At 46.1% G+C, this 22,420-nt stretch overlaps 1 protein-coding gene across 1 annotated transcript in view; it reads right to left on the minus strand.

Moving 5' to 3' along the window:
• INSC (INSC spindle orientation adaptor protein) overlaps nt 1-22,420 on the minus strand; it is a 180,186-nt gene that overhangs the window by 70,541 nt on the left and 87,225 nt on the right. Inside the window, 1 exon segment of the mRNA XM_082269791.1 lies at nt 11,933-12,046. Within this exon segment, the coding sequence (XP_082125917.1) occupies nt 11,933-12,046 (114 nt within the window).

Below are 22,420 nucleotides of genomic sequence, written 5' to 3' on the forward strand. Positions count from 1 at the left end.
CCACAGCTCTGCTGGCTTCCACTCTCCAACCCCCCCCGGCTGCTGCTGGGGGATGCTTTCAGGATAGAGAGATGTAATTTACCAACCCCTTCCTTTTCTGAATGGACAGAGTCAGTCATCTGTACTGATCATTGACTCTGTTCATTCATAACTGAAGCATAGTAAACTGTTTCCTATCCTTCAGTTTGTGATAAATGGGAAATCTCTGTACAGAGCTATTCCTGTCCATTCATTCTATGCTGCTGAGGCTGATGGAGATTGAGGGCTGTGTCCTCAATCTCCTTTCCCTATCTCAAAGGTGAAACCCCTGACATATCACCAAAGCCCCCCAACCAGGCTCCTAAAACAATGCAAACAATAAAATAAAAAAAATAAAATTGTAAAAAAATAAACTAAACTAAAATGGTAAAAATGAATAAAAAATAAAAAACTACTGACACCGTCCACTGCTCTACTGACAGCGTCCACTGCTCTACTGACACCATCCACTGCTCTACTGACACCGTCCACTGCTCTACTGACACCGTCCACTGCCCTACTAACACCATCCACTGCTCTACTGACACCGTCCACTGCTCTACTGACACCGTCCACTGCCCTACTAACACCGTCCACTGCTCTACTGACACCGTCCACTGCTCTACTGACACCGTCCACTGCCCTACTAACACCGTCCACTGCTCTACTGACACCGTCCACTGCTCTACTGACACCGTCCACTGCCCTACTGACACCGTCCACTGCCCTACTGACACCGTCCACTGCCCTACTGACACCGTCCACTGCCCTACTAACACCATCCACTGCTCTACTGACACCGTCCACTGCTCTACTGACACCGTCCACTGCCCTACTGACACCGTCCACTGCCCTACTAACACCATCCACTGCTCTACTGACACCGTCCACTGCTCTACTGACACCATCCACTGCTCTACTGACACCGTCCACTGCCCTACTGACACCGTCCACTGCTCTACTGACACCGTCCACTGCCCTACTGACACCGTCCACTGCCCTACTGACACCGTCCACTGCTCTACTGACACCGTCCACTGCTCTACTGACACTGTCCACTGCCCTACTGATACCATCCACTGCTCTACTGACACCGTCCACTGCCCTACTGACACCATCCACTGCCCTACTGACACCGTCCACTGCTCTACTGACACCATCCACTGCTCTACTGACACCATCCACTGCCCTACTGACACTGTCCACTGCCTTACTGACACCGTCCACTGCTCTACTGACTGATACTATTCACAGTCCTACTGAAACCAGTGGTGGAACTACCAGGGTTGCAAAGGTCTCAATTGCGACCAGGCTCTATTGCATTCTGCCACCGTCGGGGCCCCAAGACAGCAGGAAAGGGCCCGCTGCAGAACATGTAAACGGCTCTGCAATGGGAGTAAACGGGATCAGTGGGAAGGGTCCTGAGACTCTAAAAACAGGCTCCGGGCTTGGAAGGAAGGGCCCTGGGCTCAGAGGAGAGGGCCTCGGGTGCGGTTCAGGGGGCCCTTCATGGTTTCTTGTATTTTCAGTTACGCCTCTGCCCCACATCCTCTCTAGCTGAGCCAGGTACCAGATCAGAATAGGCCAAACACAAAGAAGAGATGCATCCAATAGATTTGCAATGCATTACTTCAGGTATGGTTTAGTAGGTGAGTTCTCAAAATTCCAATAGTGGTTGGCAGAACCTACCCCAGGGTGGGCATATGTCATCCCGTTTCTATCACTACTCCCTACTAGGGTTCAAGGACCTCTCCAGGCATTTCCTGGCCATGCTTCCAGAGCTACATAAATAGGGCCCCTACCAGTCTCATGGGGGCCAAGTCCACACCCTGCCTCCTTCTCATGCCCATATCTACATTACACAGTAATTATCACTTACAAGAGGGAGCCACCTAGAGGCCAAACTTAGGAATGTTCTAACACCTCCTTAAAAGCAGAGAGGATAGCCCATCAGTAATCTGCTGCTCGTTAACTGTCCAGTAACAGGATGGGAGCCAGGAAGTGACCAAGCTATAATACTCAACTGGAGCCGAGAAATGTCATGTCAGCAACCTGGTCAGTGGCGGCTGGTGCTCCATGGGTGGGTGGGGGGGCAGACGGACCACACTATACCCCTCCATCACCGGGTCACTCACCCTGGCCTGGACTGAGGTGAAGGGCAGGCAGCGGCGGCTTCCCCTGCGTCTCCTCCCTCCTCCTCCTACTTGGCCAATAGCATGGCCTCTCCTTTCGGCCAATGGGAAAATGGGTCTCAGGACCCGCTTCCTGATTGGCTGGGAGGAGATTGTCACACAAGTGGGTGAACTCAGGGCGCAGGGCCTCTGGCTCTAATCACATGCTTCAAAAAAAAAAAAAGCCCCATTGGAATCCATGCGTCCGGCGCCCTGCATGTAGATTACAGGGCCGGACGCATGGATGGGGGGGGCGGCGCCCCTGTGCCCCTAATGGACTTGCCGCCACTGCCCATGATGCTCAACTACACTGCAGAGTGCATGAAATTCATGGGAAATGTAGCTCCAAAACATCTGGGGTGCCAAGGCTCCCCATCACTGGACTAGATTGACATGAATACAAATCCTCTGGCTGGTATAATGGCGCCCGTGTGCGTATTTTATCTTTTTTTTTTTTTCCATACTTCATTCCACGCCAAAGACGGCTCCACCCACCATCTCCAACAAAGTGTACAATCGCGGATAACCCCCCCCCCCCCGCCCCGAGCGCCCAATATAGAACGTGACCCCTGGCGGCGCAGACTGCGATGAGACGCCCCACGTGGGTGCGCCCCCCATTATTTACACAATTGACTTTTCACATCTGTAAATACCAATTTAATTAAAACTGACGAAGAAGTCAGACGCGGGATCGCAGTAACAAAAGTCGCTTTCCGCCAGAGAGCCGGCGCTGTCTCATTATCTGACCGTTATTACATGAGACGCCGCTGACTGCAATTAACGGGAATTAACTGTAATACATCCCCGTGTCTGAGCAGAACCTCTATGCTGATTGGGCGGGAAGGCTAACTGCTAACTGACAGCGAGCGTCGCACAGGAGGGGAAAGTTCGCCTGAGCTGCGTACTGCGCAGAAAATCACATTGATGGAACGCATGGAGCCAGAAAAAATAAAGCCGATCCTTGCTTCATAAACAGGAAGGGGAGAGTTTTCTTTTTTTTCTTTTTTTTATATTATATTTTTATTGTTTTTTTTTTTTTTCAATATACCAAAATATAAAATACATATTTCACAAACCTTTTCACAACAATCTTTCCGGTTTCTCACCCACTACCGCCCCCTTCGTCTTCCCTCTTTCTCTTCTACCCACTTCTGGACCAGAAGGTTTTCCCCCTAAACCACTTAAGCCCCGGAAGATTTGGCTGCTCAAAGACCAGGCCCTATTTTGCGATTCGGCACTGCGTGACTTTAACGGACAGTTGTGCCACGCTGTACACAAATAAAATTGACGTTCTTTTTTTCCCACAAACAGAGCTTTCTTTTGGTGTTATTTGATCTCCTGTGCGATTTTTATTTTTTTGCGCTATAAACAAAAAGAGAGCAACAATTTTGAAAAAAATAACAATATTTTTCACATTTTTTTATATAAAATTCTCACGAAAAAAAAATAAAAATAAAATTTTTTTAACATTTTAGGCCAATTTGTTTTCTGCTACATATTTTTGGTAAAAAAAAAAATCGCAATAAGCGTATTTTGATTGGTTTGCGCAAAAGTTATTGCGTTTACTAACTACGGGAAAGATTTATGTCATTTTTATTGTTTTTTTTTTTTTTTTTTTAACTAGTAATGGCGGCGATTTTTTTTTGCGGGACTGCGACATTGCGGTTGACAGATCGGACCCCTGACTGACATTTTTGACACTTTTGGGAGTACCAGTGACATTACTACAGTAATCAGTGCTAAAAATATGCACTGTTACTGTCAAAATGACACTGGCAGGGGAGGGGTTAACTTTATTGGTGATCAAGGGGTTAAGTGTGTCCCTAGGGGCGTGATTCTAACTGAGGGGGGGTGTGGCTTGTGAAGTAATCACAGGGACATACGATCCTACATAGCAGGATCGCATAGCCTCTGTGCTTACATTAGGGAGACTGACAGACGGTTGTGTTTACATCAGCTGTCTGTCCTTCTCCCTCTCCTGTGGAAGATCGCGAGTGGCCGGCGGACATCGGAGCCGCCGGTCACTCGCACTGGCTAGGCAAGGAACGAGCGGGGTCGGGAGCGCGCCACTGGCAGAACGTGCTCGCCCCCTACAGGCTCGTGGGCGAGCAACGTATGTCTACCTTGCTTTGCCCAGGAGAGGCTGACTGCCACAGTAAATAGTCGCACGGCGGTCGGCAAGTGGTTAAAGTGGTAGTGTACTCCGTTTTTTAACTTTTACCTACAGGTAAGCCTATAATGCGGACTATAATAAGACTTACCTGTAGGTAAAATGAATATGAATGACATTTACCCTGCATGCAGCCGCTGATACCAGCGGCGCATGCACTCTGATGGTACGGCGTACTTTGCCGGACCTTCAGAGCTCCTTGCCGGATCCTTGCAGAAAAGAGAACTCCCGGGCGCCGTCATCGCGTCTCCAGCCACTCACAGCGCCGGAGCCGCCGAACCCAGAAGAGACGCAGAGGGAAGATGTCAGCTGCCTCAGCGGTGTCCGGGCGACTGTGTCGGGGCTTCATTCTAAGTTAAGTATTTCATAATGTGCTAGTATGCGATGCACACTAGCTCATTATGCCATTGTCCTGCAGGGTTTGTTTGTTTTTTGGGGATACAACCGCTTTAACCGGTTGCCGACCGCCGCACGACTATATACTGCGGCGGTCAGCCCCGGCCAGGCAGAGTGACGTATGGATACGTCACTCGCCTGTCACTGACTTGCGAGCCAATTGCAGGCGGGCGTTCACAGACAAGTCAGTGCGTGTGACATCGAGTCCGCCGGTCACACTACGATCGCTCCTGTGAAGGGAGAAAGGCGGAGCGGCTTATGTAAACAAGCCGCCCGTCATTCTCCCTGTGTAAAAATTAAGATCAGACGGTTCTACTATGTAGAACCGTTGATCTTTGTTTTTACACCAATAGCAATGTCCCTGCACAGTTAGAAACACGCCCCTAGGACACACTTAACCCCTCCCTGTCCAATAAAGTTAACCCCTTCCCTGCCAGTGTCATTTTTGCAGTAACAGTGCATATATATAGCACTGATTACTGCAGTAATTTCACTGGTACCCCCAAAAGTGTCAAAAATGTCAGTCAAGGGTCCGATCTGTCCGCCGCAATGTCGCAGTACCGAAAAAAAAAAATCGCAGATCGCCGCCATTACGCGTTAAAAAAAAAAACACCAAAAATGACAAAAATCTTTCCCTTAGTTAGTAAACGCGATAACTTTTGCGCAAACCAATCAGAATACGCTTTTTGCGATTTTTTTTACCAAACATATGTAGCATAAAACACATTGGCCGAAAATGTTAAAAAATTTTGATTTTTACATTTTTTTGGGGGAATTTCATATAAAAAAATGTGAAAAATATTGTTATTTTTGCAAAATTGACGCTATTTTTTATTTATAGCGCGTGATCAAAAAATCGCACAGGTGATCAAATACCACCAAAAGAAAGCTCTGTTTGTGGGAAAAAAAGGACATCAAATTCGTTTAGGTACAGCGTCGCACGACCGCGCAATTGTCCGTTAAAGTCACGCAGTAAAAAATCGCAAAAAAAACCCTGGTCTTTTAGCAGCCAAATCCTCCGGGGGTTAAGTGGTTAATGACCAAGATATTATTGCGATTCGGCACTGCGTTACTTTGACAATCCTGCAATGCTGTACTTCAGGGGTGTCACTGTCAAACTCCATTTTATCGCGGGCCGCATCAGCATTATGGTTGCCCTCAAAGGGGCCGGTTATATCTGAAGGATTAGATGTCCAGAGCACCCCATGTCCTGGGGGGGCAAAGAGGAGCCTTTCTACAGCTGCACAGAGGAGTGCAGGATCTGGCATAGGATTTCTGTTCTCTCTGCTGTCGACTACAGAGACAAAGTGGGGGCAGTGACAAGGGGGGTGCTGCAGCTGCAGGAGAGGTGCGAGGGCCACATGAAATGGCCTGGGGGGCCGCATTCGGCCCGCGGGCTTTGTGTTTGACAACTGTGCTGTACTTGAATAGAATGTAGGTCCTTTTTTTTCCACAAATAGAGATTTCTTTTGGTGGTATTTGATTACCTGTGTGATTTTACTTTTTTGCACTATTAATAAAAAATGAGCGACAATTCTGAAAAAAAAAAAAAAAAAACAATATTTTTTACTTTCTGCTATATAACATTCCCAATAAAAAAAATTAAAACTGGACAATTGCGCGGTCGTGCGACGCTGAATCCTAATAAATTGAAGTCCTTTTTTTCCAACAAATAGCGCTTTCTTTTGGTGGTATTTGATCAAATGTGCAATTTTTTTTTTTTTGAGCTATAAACAAAAAAGGAGCGACAATTCTAGAAAAAAAAACAATATTTTTTACTTTTTGCTATAACATTCCCCCCCAAAAAAAAAAAAATTAAAAATCTAATTTTTTTCATAATTTTAGGCCAATTTGTATTCAGCTACATTTTTTCGTGGGAAAAAAAAATCCCAATAAGCGTATTTTGATTGGTTTGCGCAAAATCTAGACAAAATACAATAACAAAAGTTATTTTAAAACTCTGAGCCGGTTCACACTGGGGCGACCTGTCAGGCGACCTGGTCGCCTGACAGGTCGCCGTAGGTTGCCTGCCATAGAGAAGCTGTGGACCCGTTCTAATAGGAGCGATACAAGTCGCTCCGACTTAGAAAAAGGGTCTGGAGCTTCTTTGGGGCGACCCGGAGTGACCTGCATTGACTTCAATGATATGAAGTCCGTGCCGGCCGCTCCGAGGTCGCGGTGCGAGCTGCGCACCACGACTTGTGAGGTCACCCCGGCAAGTCGGATCGCTCTAATGTGAACCGGCTCTCACAGACATGACTAGGCATGATTGGAGTTGTAGTTCCCTAACAAATGGAAGGCCGTAGTTTGAAGACCCTTGGTCCAAATGCCTGAGTTTTTCATTATATGGCCAGCACTGTAGGGAGCCTGGAGCAGCATTTTCTCCAGGAAAGTTATTTTATCCCAATACATTATTTATCCCTCCCAGGCAGACTCCTCTTTATCCGCCCGGGTCGGTATCTCCATGTAGAATGTCCGTATGGTTTATCTTTAGTAAAGAAAGGGAATCCCAATCTGTTTATTTACATTCGGGGCCTCTGCACGCCGCGCCCGCCGCTGACCGCACCGTATTGTACAGAAGACATTATCGCCTCGGTTTATTTTCTAATGAATGGGATGAACTTATTGACAGAGCGGAATATGAGACGTGAAACCGGATCCGGGATTCCCAAATAAAACACGCCGGTGTCCTCCCTCCCGAATAAAAGTCATAAAGGTCCCAAACAGACACAACAAAGCCGGAGGCGGGCGCGGTGCCCACGGCGAGCATTTTATTTACATCCTCCATTCAAAATATCCGCTCGGTCCGCCGCACACAAAGGGGCCATATGGCGTTACCTTGGCCTGAGCGCCATTCAAAGGGCAAAATATTTACAAATCGATTTGAATGAATTGTCTTCCGAGCATGCGGCTAATGCAAACAAACCGCGCCGTTTTCTATTTACCAACGCCAAAACTTTCCAAATCATCCCCACAAAAAGCTGAGGCTACCAAATCTGTCTGAAGACAAAATCATCGCACATTTCTCAGGTGTTCCCTAAATGTGAATAAAACTGAAATTTTGCGCTGAAGTGTCGCAATATCATGAACAGAATACAAGTCAAATGTGATTAAATCACCATAAAGTGACCAAAAAAACAAAAAAAAAAAACAAGAAAAAAAAAAAGGTCATACGCTAGAGGAGCAAGACAACAAACCCCTCCATGATGAGGTGCAGGACCACACTGGGGACCATAAAGCAGCTGTGTGGAGGATCTGCATCGGGAGCGGTGCTGAAAAACAAGCAAAACACCAAAGGAACCACAAAAATCACTGAACGGAACCACTGATATGTGATAGAAATGGCAGCTGTGTGCAATGTAGCCAATGTTTGTGACACCAGCAATGATGAAAAAAAAAACAGTAAAATGTTTATTTAAAACAAACCCATAAAAAAAGTAAGTACACCCCTCACATTTCTGTAAATATTTTATTCTATCTTTTCATGTGACAACACTGAAGAAATGACACTTTGCTACAATGTAAAGTAGTGAGTGTACAGCTTGTATAACAGTGTAAATTTACTGTCCCCTCAAAATAACTCAACACACAGCCATTAATGTCTAAACCGCTGGCAACAAAAGTCAGTACACCCCTAAGTGACAATGTCCAAATTGGGCCCAATTAGCCATTTACATTGTAGCAAAGTGTCATTTCTTCAGTGTTGTCACATGAAAAGATAGAATAAAATATTTACAAAAATGTGAGGGGTGTACTTACTTTTGTCATATACTGTATATTAGTGGGTTTAGATACAGTAACAAATTGAAGCCAATCTCCAGCTCACACTTTATAATCAGTTACAGCAAACTGTTATTTTTTTGTTTTGTTTCTTTTTGTGGGGGGGTAAAGGTTTTACATGAATAAATAGCTGATCATTGTAAGCACCTCTGTCAGTGGGAAATGGTTTATCTCATCCAAGTAAACTGATACATCTGGAAGAAAGCTTGTTCTGTTGAAAAACAACAGACTAAGTGCCAGTTCACACTAGGTCGCTCTGACTTAGGGGGCGACCTGTGAAGTCGTGTGTAGCGCGTCTTCGGCGCGACTTGCACGGACTTCATAAAATGAATGTCTATGCAAGTCGCCTCCAGGTCGCCCCAAAGTAGTACAGGACCCTTTTTCTAAAAGAAAACAAATGCAGCCATCACATCTAAGAATTGGTAAGCTGCAATATAAGAAATGTTTGCTTTTGGGTGTAACTCGGCTTTAAAGTTACTGAAATTTATGTATGAATCCTGTGCTCTGTCCTAATGAAAAGATATCATCAATAAATCTATATAAACTGGATGAAGACGTCTTCCTGTGCCAATCACAGAGAAATAAAAGGCAGACATTTGGCGCCATCACATGATTCCCCCAAACTACAGATTGTTACATTTCCTCCCTCGGAGGATGATGAGAAATATTCCTCTGAGGATATCTTCACACAGATAGTTGTTAAAAGATCATTTCATCATTCACCCCGCCGGATATAATCTGTTTCTAAATGTTGGGTCAGCGCACTCTCGTGTCCCCCGCGGTGAAAGTCTCGCCGGATCCGATCTCGGCGGTATTACACAGCAAATCACTCCAAAGTTCAACCGCCGTCTGGAGGAAAAAATTTACTTTTTATTCCAGCGAGTCTTCAGCTGGAAGGTTTTATTTCTTCATTGGATACATGCAGAGAATGTATCTATCTATCTATCTATCTATCTATCTATCTATCTATCTATCTATCTATCTATCTATCTATCTATCTATCTATCTATCTATCTTTGATGGGGGTTTGCTATGGGTGCCAAGGGGGACTCCACAAAAAAATGTTGGGCCATCCCAAATTATATACCACAAACTTTGGGTCAGGTAAGAATTTTAAAAAAGTGTGGGGTCCCCTCCAAATCCACAGCACACCATTATCTAAGCGTGCAGCCTTGCTTCCCGGGGAACCCCCAGAGCATGGCTTCCCAGGGAACCTCCTCAGCATGGCTTCCAGGGAACCTCCTGAGCATGGCTTCCCAGGAAACCTCCTGAGCATGGCTTCCCAGGGAACCTCCTGAGCATGGCTTCCCAGGAAACCTCCTGAGCATGGCTTCCAGGGTACCTCCTGAGCATGGCTTCCAGAGAACCTCCTGAGCATGGCTTCCAGAGAACCTCCTGAGCATGGTTCCCAGGGAACCTCCTGAGCATGGCTTCCAGAGAACCTCCTGAGCATGGCTTCCAGGGAACCTCCTGAGCATGGCTTCCAGAGAACCTCCTGAGCATGGCTTCCCAGGGAACCACCTGAGCATGGCTTCCAGGGAACCTCCTGAGCATGGCTTCCAGAGAACCTCCTGAGCATGGCTTCCCAGGGAACCTCCTGAGCATGGCTTCCAGAGAACCTCCTGAGCATGGCTTCCCAGGGAACCTCCTGAGCATGGCTTCCAGAGAACCTCCTGAGCATGGCTTCCCAGGGAACCTCCTGAGCATGGCTTCCCAGGGAACCTCCTGAGCATGGCTTCCAGAGAACCTCCTGAGCATGGCTTCCCAGGGAACCTCCTGAGCATGGCTTCCAGAGAACCTCCTGAGCATGGCTTCCCAGGGAACCTCCTGAGCATGGCTTCCAGAGAACCTCCTGAGCATGGCTTCCCAGGGAACCTCCTGAGCATGGCTTCCAGGGAACCTCCTGAGCATGGCTTCCAGAGAACCTCCTGAGCATGGCTTCCAGAGAACCTCCTGAGCATGGCTTCCCAGGGAACCTCCTGAGCATGGCTTCCAGGGAACCTCCTGAGCATGGCTTCCGGAGAACCTCCTGAGCATGGCTTCCAGAGAACCTCCTGAGCATGGCTTCCAGAGACCCTCCTGAGCATGGCTTCCCAGGGAACCTCCTGAGCATGGCTTCCCAGGGAACCTCCTGAGCATGGCTTCCAGAGAACCTCCTGAACATGGCTTCACAGGGAACCTCCTGAGCATGGCTTCCAGAGAACCTCCTGAACATGGCTTCACAGGGAACCTCCTGAGCATGGCTTCCCAGGGAACCTCCTGAGCATGGCTTCCAGGGAACCTCCTGAGCATGGCTTCCCAGGCCTGGCAGGAAAGGGAGAGCACAGCCCACACTCCAGGCTTTCTGATCTCTGCCCTCTCCTTTACGGACTTAACTGCTGCAGGCTGCTCTCCCCTTATCCCGGCTGTGAGTGCAGAGATAGGAGGAAGGCACTCAGCAGCCAGGCACAGCATCCATGAAGAGACCGGCCTTGGGGGGATACAACTAAAAAAACCACCCCCTCTAAATCTGGCCATGGTGTCACCCCTCTGGCGGGTGTCACGTGGGTCTGCACCCTCTGCACCCCCATAGTGACGCCACTGTCCCAGGGAACAGCATGAGCATGGCTTCCCAGGGAACCTCCTGAGAATGGCTTCACAGGGAACCTCCTGAAAATGGCTTCCCAGGTAATCCCCTGAGAATGGCTTCAGAGGGAACCCCCTGAGAATGGCTTCAGAGAGAACCTCTGTCCTGAGCATGGCATCCCAGGGAACTGCCTGAGCATGGCTTCACAGGGAACCCCCATCCCTCTAAACCATACCAGGCCACATGCCCTCAACATGTGCTTACACTCTAGGAAAGCGGCTTGTCCCAGTGATGATAAGGACAAGGGCCCCTTCCTAACAACCCTGGCCTGGTGGGTTTGGAAATCTGCAGGCAGGGAGTTTATCAGAAACCTTCTTCACTGATAAGGGAGCACCTTGATGCCACCCCATCCCCAAGTGAATGAGGATGGGGTACAAATATGTGGCCATATTTGGTCAGTGATGTCATGCCAACCCCCCCATTTGTTTGCTGTTTACATGGCTGGAGATTCCCATACTGGTCATATTTTGTTATTAATAACTATAAAAGGATTTGACATTTTCAACACCAATCTAGAAACTAATTAAATCACAACCTCTCCCTTCCATGCTGTTATTTATTTTTGTTTTTAAACTATTTATAATGTTTTCATAATGGGACTTGGAGACAGAGCGTTGTCACCTCCATGACAGGATCACTGGGATTCTTTCAATGAAAGATGCAGATTTTAAAAGATTAGGATTTTAACATGCCACCCCCCCCCCCCCCCCACTTACAGTACATCCATATACACACACATGTTCAGAGGTACTGATTGGCTGATAATCTCACCTGAGCTACCAGATGGCAGAGCCGGGCTCCTTCCTGGGTCAGGCCAAACAGACTCCGTATTGCTGATTCTACGCTGTATACATTGTCAGATGCTTCCAGCTGCTCCACCAGACCCTGCAGACAAAGGAGATGAGCGCTATGAACACATTCACTTAATGTACATTTTCTGGAGGATACATAGGTAGTCAGGTTGGAAAAAAGGAACAAGTCTATCGAGTTCAATCAATAGCAAAAAAAAGAATAGAAAACACGAGGAAGGAAAAATAAAACCTCCATGAAGCCTATGGCTCAATCTGCTTCAATGGGGGAAAACAAATTCCTTCCTGATCCCCCCGGAGGCGATCAGATATTCCCTGGATCAACAATACCTGGTATTATCACCTATAACGTCAGTATCCAGTTATATTGTGTGCAGTTAGGAATACATCCAGATCTTTATTATACCAATCTACTGATCTGCCCAGAAATAGATACTTAACAATTCATTATTATTGAAAGCAAGAAAATAAATAACAATTTATCATTTATAAATGTGGCGCCCATATCCTTGTAATTTCTTTTAGTCTCCCTATTATGAGCAGAGCCCTCCTGTCCCTCGTGTATTGAATTGTATTGTAACTGTACTGGCTTATTATATTGTAAAGTGCTGCACAAATTGTTGGAGCTATAAAATCCTGAATAATAATAATTAGACTATCAATCAAAGTGTGATACACTGAATCAAAAAGAACAATAGTTTTAGGCATCCCCGTCTTTTCTCAGGTTCAGAGGTCTGCAATATATTAATTCCCCAAGGAACAGGAAAAGTTATCCTTATACTATCCAAGCAACTGGCTGAATACAATGTAACAAAACATATAAATATGAGAAAGATAAAACTGTTCTCTAATCACCATTCAACACTTCCAACGATCTTCCAGATCTTCTTTAGATTTGGAAGAAGATAGATATACAGTATATATATATATATATATATATATATATATACTGTATATATATATATATATATATACACACACACTATATTGCCAAAACTATTGGGACGCCTGCCTTATCATGCACATGAACTTTAAACACATCAAAGGTCTTAGTCTGTAGGGTTCAATATTGAGATGGCCCAATTTTTTTATATTTTTTATTATATTTTATTTATTATCTATATATATATATTATTATTTTTTTTTATTTTTTTTGGGAGTCTCGAATCAAGATTTGCAAGTAGCTTTGGAAGTAAAACAAGGGCCATTTTTCTCTCTAGAGGGGTGGGGATGTGCTGCCCCCCCAGTGGGAGAATTATTGATGCAATGCCAGCGTTTGTATACAACCAGTGAAAGTAGTCCTTAGATACACTATATTGTCAAAAGTATTGGGACGCCGGCCTTTACACACAAATGAACTTTAATGGCATCCCAGTCTTAGTCTGTAGGGTTCAATATTGAGTTGGCCCACCCTTTGCAGCTATAACAGCTTCAACTCTTCTGGGAAGGCTGTCCACAAGGTTTAGGAGTGTCTATGGGAATGTTTCACCATTCTTCCAGAACTGCATTTGTGAGGTCAGGCACTGATGTTGGACGAGAAGGGTCTGGCTCGCAGTCTGCATTCTAAATTATCCCAAAGATAATCTATCCGGTTGAGGTCTGGACTCTGTGCAGGCCAGACAAGTTTCTCCACCCCAAAATCGCTCATCTATGTCTTTATGGACCTTGCTTTGTTCACTGGTGTGCAGTCATGGTGGAACAGGAAGGGGCCATCCCCAAACTCCTCCCACAAAGTTGGGAGCATGAAATTGTCCAAAATGTCTTGGTATGCTGACGCCTTAAGAGTTCCCTTCACTGGAACTAAGGGGCCAAGCCAAACCCCTGAAAAACAATCCCACACCATAATCCCCCCTCTACCAAACTTTAAACTTGGCACAATGCAGTCAAGCAAGTATGGCTCTCCTGGCAAATGCCAAACCCAGACATGTCCATCGGATTGCCGGATAGAGAAGCGTGATTGGTCACTCCAGAGAGCATGTCTCCACTGCTTTAGAGTCCAGTGGCGGTGTGCTTTACACCACTGCATCTGACGCTTTGCATTGCACTTGGTGATGTAAGGCTTGGATGCAGCTGCTCGGCCATGGAAACCCATTCTATGAAGCTCTCTACGCACTGTTGTTGTGCTAATGTGAAGACCACACAAAATTTGGAGGTCTGTAGCTATTGACTCTGCAGACAGTTGGCGACTTCTGTGCAATGTGCGCTTCAGCATGCCCTGACCCCGCTCTATCATTTTATGTGGCCTACCACTTCGAGGCTGAGTTGCTGTTGTTCCCAGTTGCTTCCACTTTGTCATAATACCACTAACAGTTGACCGCAGAATATTTGATAGCAAGGAAATTTCACTGATGGACTTATTGCACAGGTGGCAACCTATCATGATACCATGCTTGAATTCACCATTTCCTAAAGAGCGACCCATTCTTTCAATAATGTTTGTATAAGCAGTCTGCATTCCTAGGTGCCTGATTTTATACACCTGCGGCCATGAAGGTGATTGGAACACCTAAATCCAATGATTTGGAGGGGTGTCCCAATACTTTTGGCAATATAGTGTATATATATATTTGAGGAGTTATGCAAATAGTGGAGTGGGAATGGCATTTCTAATCAGGCTGTATTTGCATCAGGGGCCGTCCGTCCATTTGGGGCGCAGGGGCGCCGCCCCCCCATCCATGCGTCCGGCCCCCTAATCTACATGCAGGGCACCGGACGAATGGATTCCAATAGGGGTTTATTTTTTTTTTAAGCACATGATTAGAGCCAGAGGCTTTAATAGGCTTCAAAAAAGGGTGGGCTTGGGGTGCAGAGCACTGCGCCCTGAGCCCACCCAGTTGTGTGACAATAGCGAATGAATATTCTCTATTGTCACACTGACTCTCCTCCCAGCCAATCAAGAAGTGGGTTGTGAGACCCCTTTTCCCGATTGCCCAAACGGAGAAACGATCTTACTGCCCAGTGGCCAGGAAGAGGCAGAAGAGACACGGCTGGAGGAGAAGGACAGCGGCTCAGCCATCCTGCACTCCCCAGCTCGGGCAGGAGGAAGGAGGAGGTAAGGAGGCTGACCATTGGGGGGGGGGGGTAGGAATGTGTCGCCTGTCAACTGACTGACTGACAGACCGACTGGGGGGGGGGTATTGCGCATTGGTTTGCCCCCCCCCCCCCGAATTACCGAGCACCAGCCGCCACTGATTTGCAAGCAGACCTAGGTAACGCCCAGGTGCTCAGCTGATGCCGAGCCTCCATGAAAGAACAGAAACCCAATGAATAAAAGGGTCGGAGCCAGGGACAGTCAGCCTGGGGAGGCAGTTGACAATGGACGTCCTCCACCCAGGAAATGAGGCGGGGCATTGAAATTCGAAGAAGCCGTTTCAGTCCGGGAGCGGAGCCGGGACAACTGTGCAAGACTAAGGGGAAGGCCGGAGGGAGGATTTATAATGGTAAAAAAATCATATTCACGTGCTAAAGATGAGATTTACTGACAAGGATATATTAAAAAAAACAATACAAATATACATTTTATTCATATATTTGTACTGTACAGCATTGCGGCATAGCAGATATTTACATATAAAAGATAATTGTTTATAATGAATTCTTCATAGACGAGGAGAATTAAATCACAAACATAACACGATGTCCCCATCCCTGACCATCTCTGTCCATGCTTCCCCGCGTTTGTCCTTCTCTGCCCCCAATTATTACAACAAAAATAATTAATCCCATAATTAGACATTTACATAACTTTGCAGAATACAAGAAAACCATAATTACAGATATCAGGGCGGGGGCTGGGGAGTACGCACGATCAGGAATGAAGATAGGAGGAAGAAGCCAGTTAATGGCTGGAATGGACTTTTTTTTCTCCCTTTTGGACTTACAGACGAGTATCTGATTATATAACAATTCATTAAAATGAATTAAGAAACAGCAAAGCCACAAAAGCCAAAGAAACATCGCCCATCGCCCCCCCCCCCCCCCCAACGCCCAGCAAATGGGGGGGGGGGGGGTGACTGAACGTCATTTATTGAGTTCACTTTTCTTGTGACGTTTCCCTTCACTTTTTTTATGTATTTTAATGTCAGCGGATCCTGATCTCCATTTATTTATAAATGTGTCAGGGAATTGGAATGTGCATTATTTTTTTAATGAAGGAGACCCCATTAATAGAGGGCCTTGGACATCAACGTCACTGAGATATTTCCTTAGCTTTTTAAAAACATAAAGATTAGTAACATTTGCATTAGAAACATTCAGAAACACAATAAATATTACATAGAGGCCATCCCTAGACCCTTAACGGGAGAGGGACGTCCTTCAAGATTTTAGGATTAACCTTGAGATGAAGGTAACCGGCTCCATACAATTGTATGACACTCAGATACACTGATGTATGTGTGTATATACAAATATATATATATATATACTGTGTATGTATATATATATATATATATATAGTATATATATATATACTGTATATATATATATATATATATATATATACACACAGTAATGTGCAAACATTATAGGCAGATGTGAAGAAATGCTGTAAAGTATGAATGCTTTTGAATATATATATATATATATATAGTGGGTACTGAAAGTATTCAGACCCCCTTAAATTTTTCACTCTTTGTTATATTGCAGCCATTTGCTAAAATCATTTAGGTTCATTCTTCTTCCTCATGAATGTACACATAGCACCCCATACTGACAGAAAAACACAGAATTGTTGACATTGTTGCAGATTTATTAAAAAAGAAAAACTGAAATATCACATGGTCCTAAGTATTCAGACCCTTTGCTCAGTATTTAGTAGAAGCCCCCTTTTGATCTAATACAGCCAGGAGTCTTTTTGGGAAAGATGCAACAAGTCTTTCACACCTGGATTTGGGGATCCTCTGCCATTCCTCCTTGCAGATCCTCTCCAGTTCGGTCAGGTTGGATGGTAAACGTTGGTGGACAGCCATTTTTAGGTCTCTCCCGAGATGCTCAATTGGGTTTAAGTCAGGGCTCTGGCTGGGCCATTCAAGAACAGTCACGGAGTTGTTGTGAAGCCACTCCTTCGTTATTTTAGCTGTGTGCTTAGGGTCATTGTCTTGTTGGAAGGTAAACTTTCGGCCCAGTCTGAGGTCCAGAGCACTCTGGAGAAGGTTTTTGTCCAGGATATCCCTGTACTTGGCCGCATTCATCTTTCCCTCGATTGCAACCAGTCGTCCTGTCCCTGCAGCTGAAAAACACCCCCACAGCATGATGCTGCCACCACCATGCTTCACTGTTGGGACTGTATTGGACAGGTGATGAGTAGTGCCTGGTTTTCTCCACACATACCGCTTAGAATTAAGGCCAAAAAGTTCTATTTTGGTCTCATCAGACCAGAGAATCTTATTTCTCACCATCTTGGAGTCCTTCAGGTGTTTTTTAGCAAACTCCATGCGGGCTTTCATGTGTCTTACACTGAGGAGAGGCTTCCGTCGGGCCACTCTGCCATAACACCCCGACTGGTGGAGGGCTGCAGTGATGGTTGACTTTCTACAACTTTCTCCCATCTCCTGACTGCATCTCTGGAGCTCAGCCACAGTGATCTTTGGGTTCTTCTTTACCTCTCTCACCAAGGCTCTTCTCCCCCGATAGCTCAGTTTGGCCGGACGGCCAGCTCTAGGAAGGGTTCTGGTCGTCCCAAACGTCTTCCATTTGAGGATTATGGAGGCCACTGTGCTCTTAGGAACCTTAAGTGCAGCAGAAATCTTTTTGTAACCTTGGCCAGATCTGTGCCTTGCCACAATTCTGTCTCTGAGCTCTTCAGGCAGTTCCTTTGACCTCATGATTCTCATTTGCTCTGACATGCATTGTGATCTGGAAGGTCTTATATAGACAGGTGTGTGGCTTTCCTAATCAAGTCCAATCAGTATAATCAAACACAGCTGGACTCAAATGAAGGTGTAGAACCATCTCAAGGATGATCAGAAGAAATGGAAAGCACCTGAGTTAAATATATGAGTGTCACAGCAAAGGGTCTGAATACTTAGGACCATGTGATATTTCAGTTTTTCTTTTTTAATAAATCTGCAACAATGTCAACAATTCTGTGTTTTTCTGTCAGTATGGGGTGCTATGTGTACATTCATGAGGAAGAAGAATGAACTTAAATGATTTTAGCAAATGGCTGCAATATAACAAAGAGTGAAAAATTTAAGGGGGTCTGAATACTTTCCGTATCCACTGTATATACTGCATATATATATATTTCTTTTTTCTTTTTTCTTTTTTTTTAATTGTTTATTTCTATCAATTTACAATACGTAGTGAGCGAACAGAAGACAAATCTAAATCAAATTAAATATTTGATGTGACTTCCCTTTGGAATGTAGACGCAGTGGTCGGGTAACTTTGAGGAGTGCAGACACAGTGGTAGAGTAATGCTGAGGAGCATAGGCTCCGGGGTCAGGTAACATGGAATGTAGACTCAGTGGTTGGAGAACATTGAGGAGCATAGATGCAGTGGTCGGGTAGCGTAGGGACAGTGGGTGGCCAGCAGATGAAAGACACATCATACTTACTTCCCTTCCACATCGGAAGATGTCCAGCAGTGCCATCAGCACAGAACTAGCAGAAACCAGTGGGACCCAAATACACCCATCTACTGTCCTGAAAAGTCTAGAGGAAACCAGTGGGACCCAAGTACCTCCAGCTACTGTCCGGAAAAGTCTAGAGAAAACCAGTGGGACCCAGGTACCTCCATCTACTGTCCGGAAAGGTCTAAAGGAAACCAGTGGGACCCAGGTACCCCCATATACTGTCCTGAAAAGTCTAGAGGAAACCAGTGGGACCCAGGTACCCCCATCTACTGTCCGGAAAAGTCTAAAGGAAACCAGTGGGACCCAGGTACCTCCATCTACTGTCCTGAGAAGTCTGGAGGAAACCAGTGGGGCCCAAGTACCCCCATATACTGTCCTGAAAAGGCTAGAGGAAACCAGTGGGACCCAGGTACCTCCATCTACTGTCGGGAAAAGTCTAGAGAAAACCAGTGGGACCCAGGTAAATCCATTTACTGTCCTGAAAAGTCTAGAGAAAACCAGTGGGACCCAAGTACCTCCAGCTACTGTCCGGAAAAGTCTAGAGAAAACCAGTGGGACCCAGGTACCCCCATATACTGTCCTGAAAAGTCTAGAGGAAACCAGTGGGACCCAGGTACCCCCATCTACTGTCCGGAAAAGTCTAGAGAAAACCAGTGGGACCCAGGTAAATCCATTTACTGTCCTGAAAAGTCTAGAGAAAACCAGTGGGACCCAAGTACCTCCAGCTACTGTCCGGAAAAGTCTAGAGAAAACCAGTGGGACCCAGGTACCCCCATATACTGTCCTGAAAAGTCTAGAGGAAACCAGTGGGACCCAGGTACCCCCATCTACTGTCCGGAAAAGTCTAAAGGAAACCAGTGGGACCCAGGTACCTCCATCTACTGTCCTGAGAAGTCTGGAGGAAACCAGTGGGGCCCAAGTACCCCCATATACTGTCCTGAAAAGGCTAGAGGAAACCAGTGGGACCCAGGTACCTCCATCTACTGTCCGGAAAAGTCTAGAGAAAACCAGTGGGACCCAGGTAAATCCATTTACTGTCCTGAAAAGTCTAGAGAAAACCAGTGGGACCCAAGTACCTCCAGCTACTGTCCGGAAAAGTCTAGAGAAAACCAGTGGGACCCAGGTACCTCCATCTACTGTCCTGAGATGTCTGGGTGAAACCAGTGGGACCCAGGTACCCCCCATCTACTGTCAGGAGAAGTCTGCAGGAAACCAGTGGGACCCAGGTAGCCCCATCTTCTGTCTGGAGAAGTCTGGAGGGTACCCATGGGATCCAGGTACCCCCATCTACTGTCCAGGGAAGTCTGACCAGAAGTGGTCTTCATGTAAGAATTGCAGCCCAAAAGCCTCTGATGTGGAAGTTGAGAAACTCAACTATGCAGGAAAACATAGGAACTGGAGGTAGAAAAATGGCAGCAGGTGCCCTGGACTGATGAGGGAAAATGTGAAATATTTGGCTGTAGCAAGGGGCATTTCGTTTGGGGAAAAGCTAGAGAACAGTAAAATAATGAGGGTCTGCAGCCAACTGTGAAGCACAGTGAAGGTTCCTTGCAAGTTTGGGCTGTGTTTCTGCAAATGGAGTTGGAAATTTGGTCAGGGTCAATAGTGTCCTCAATGCTGAGAAATACAGGCAGATACTTCTCCATTATGCTATGCCATCAGGGAGGTGTGTGATAGGCCCAGAAATGTATTCTGCAGCAGGACAACCACCCCAAACTTCCAGCCAATGTCACTAAGAACTACATTCAGTGTAAAGAAGAACAAGGAGTCCAGAAAGTGATGGTTTGGTCCCCACAGAGCCCGGATCTCATCACCCTGGAGTCTGTCTGGGATGAAATGAAGAGACAGAAGGATTGGAGGCAGCCGACATCCACACAAGATCTGCGCTTAGTTCTCCAAGATGTACATAGAACGACCTACCTGCCGAGTTCCTTCAACAACTGTATGCAAGTCTACCTAAAAGAAGAGGGAGGGGTCATCCCAAATATTGATTGGATTTGGATTTCTCTTCATTTACTTTTTGTTTGTTAATTGATAAAAAATCAACTATTAACACTTCTTTTTAAATCTTAATTAAAAGCATTTTACTCCTGCCTAAAACATTTGCTAAGTACTGTCTGTGTATATATACTATTTTGTCAAAAGTATTGGGACGCCGGCCTTTACACAAACATGAACTTTAATGGCATCCCAGTCTTAGTCCGTAGGGTTCAATATTGAGTTGGCTCCGCCCTTTGCAGCTATAACAGCTTCAACTCTTCTGGGAAGGCCGTCCACAAGGTTTAGGAGTGTCTATGGGAATGTTTCACCATTCTTCCAGAAGCGAAATTGTGAAGTCAGGCACTGATGTTGGACCAGAAGGCCTGGCTCACAGTCTCCGCTCTAATTGATCCCAAAGGTGTTCTATCAGGTTGAGGTAAGAAGAACTCTGAGCAGGCCGGTAAAGTTCCAAACCCGCTCATCCATGTCTTTATGGACCTTGCTTTGTGCACTGGTGTGCAGTCATGTTGGAACAGGAAGGGGCCATCCCTAAACTCCTCCCACAAAGTTGGGAGCATGAAATTGTCCAATATGTCTTGGTATGCTGACGCCTTAAAAATTCCCTTCACTGGAACTGAGGGGCCAAGCCCAACCCCTGAAAAACAACCCCACACCATAATCCCCCTTCACTAAATAATTTGAACCAATACACAAAGCAAAGTCCATTAAGACATGGATGAGCGAGTTTTGGGCGAAGAAACTTGACTGGCCTGCACTGTCCTGACCTTAACCTGAAAGAACACCTTTGGAATCAAGACTGCAAGCCAGACCTTCTCGTCCAACAGTAGTGCCTGACCTCAAAATGCGCTATCAGAAAAAATGGTCAAACATTCCCATAGACTAGGGATGGGCTTGATGCTTGAGTGGAACGTAAGTTTGACTCGAACATCAGCTGTTCGTCTGTTCGCTGAACACACGAACAAATGGGGCGCTCGGCGGGAAGTTTGCCCGCAGATGAGCGCCCCATAATGCACTGTGGTGGTGCAGTGAATAAATTACTGACCTATATGCTTTGGCCAATCACAGCACTGTGTCCTGTAAGGGGTAAGTCCACGCCCAACACTATCGGCAGCAGTCTATAGTGAGTGATAATAGAGGTTAGACAGGTAGTTAGTGGATAGTGAGTTGAGTTAGATTAGTGCAGTCAGTGTAGTGTACAGGCATACCCCACTTTAATGTATGGATATATTGTAGTCCTGGGTCCCCTCTTGGTGTTCCCCAAGTTTTCTGTCCCTGTCACTTATAGTTCATGAGCAGTGCTATGCCAAGCTGACCGAGATTTCCCATAGAAGCCAATGTTAAAGACAGGGAGCAGTGCCATGTCACGTGGCGTCAGAAGGGGTGTTGCCACCGGGTGATGTAACCAGATATCTCCACCCCTTTCCTATAAAAGAACTGTCACAGCTCAGGCGGCTCATTAGCCGGCAGGCGCGTGAAAAGGCGGGAGCGTCTTTTTTTTTTTTTCCATTTTTCGGGTGCGCAGGGCGACGTGATTGACGATGGATTTACATCGGGGACACTATTTTTTTATTTCTATTTTTTATTAAAGGTCTTGTCAAAAACTGTCTTTGAAGGGTTGGGGGTGAACTGATCAGAGGTGACAGCGAAGAGTTGGGGGGGTGCACTGATCAGAAGTGATAGTGAAGGGTTGGGGGTGCACTGATCCGAGGTGACAGTGAAGAGTTAGGGGGTGCACTGATCAGAGGGGACAGTGAAGGGTTGGGGGTGTGTATTGATCAGAGGTGACAGTGAAGGGTTGGGGGGTTCACTGATCAGAAGTGATAGTGAAGGGTTGGGGGTGTGTATTGATCAGAGGTGACAGTGAAGAGTTG

Source organism: Pelophylax lessonae, assembly GCF_965119305.1.
Source record: "Pelophylax lessonae genome assembly, chromosome: 10".
Lineage (NCBI taxonomy): Eukaryota > Metazoa > Chordata > Amphibia > Anura > Ranidae > Pelophylax > Pelophylax lessonae.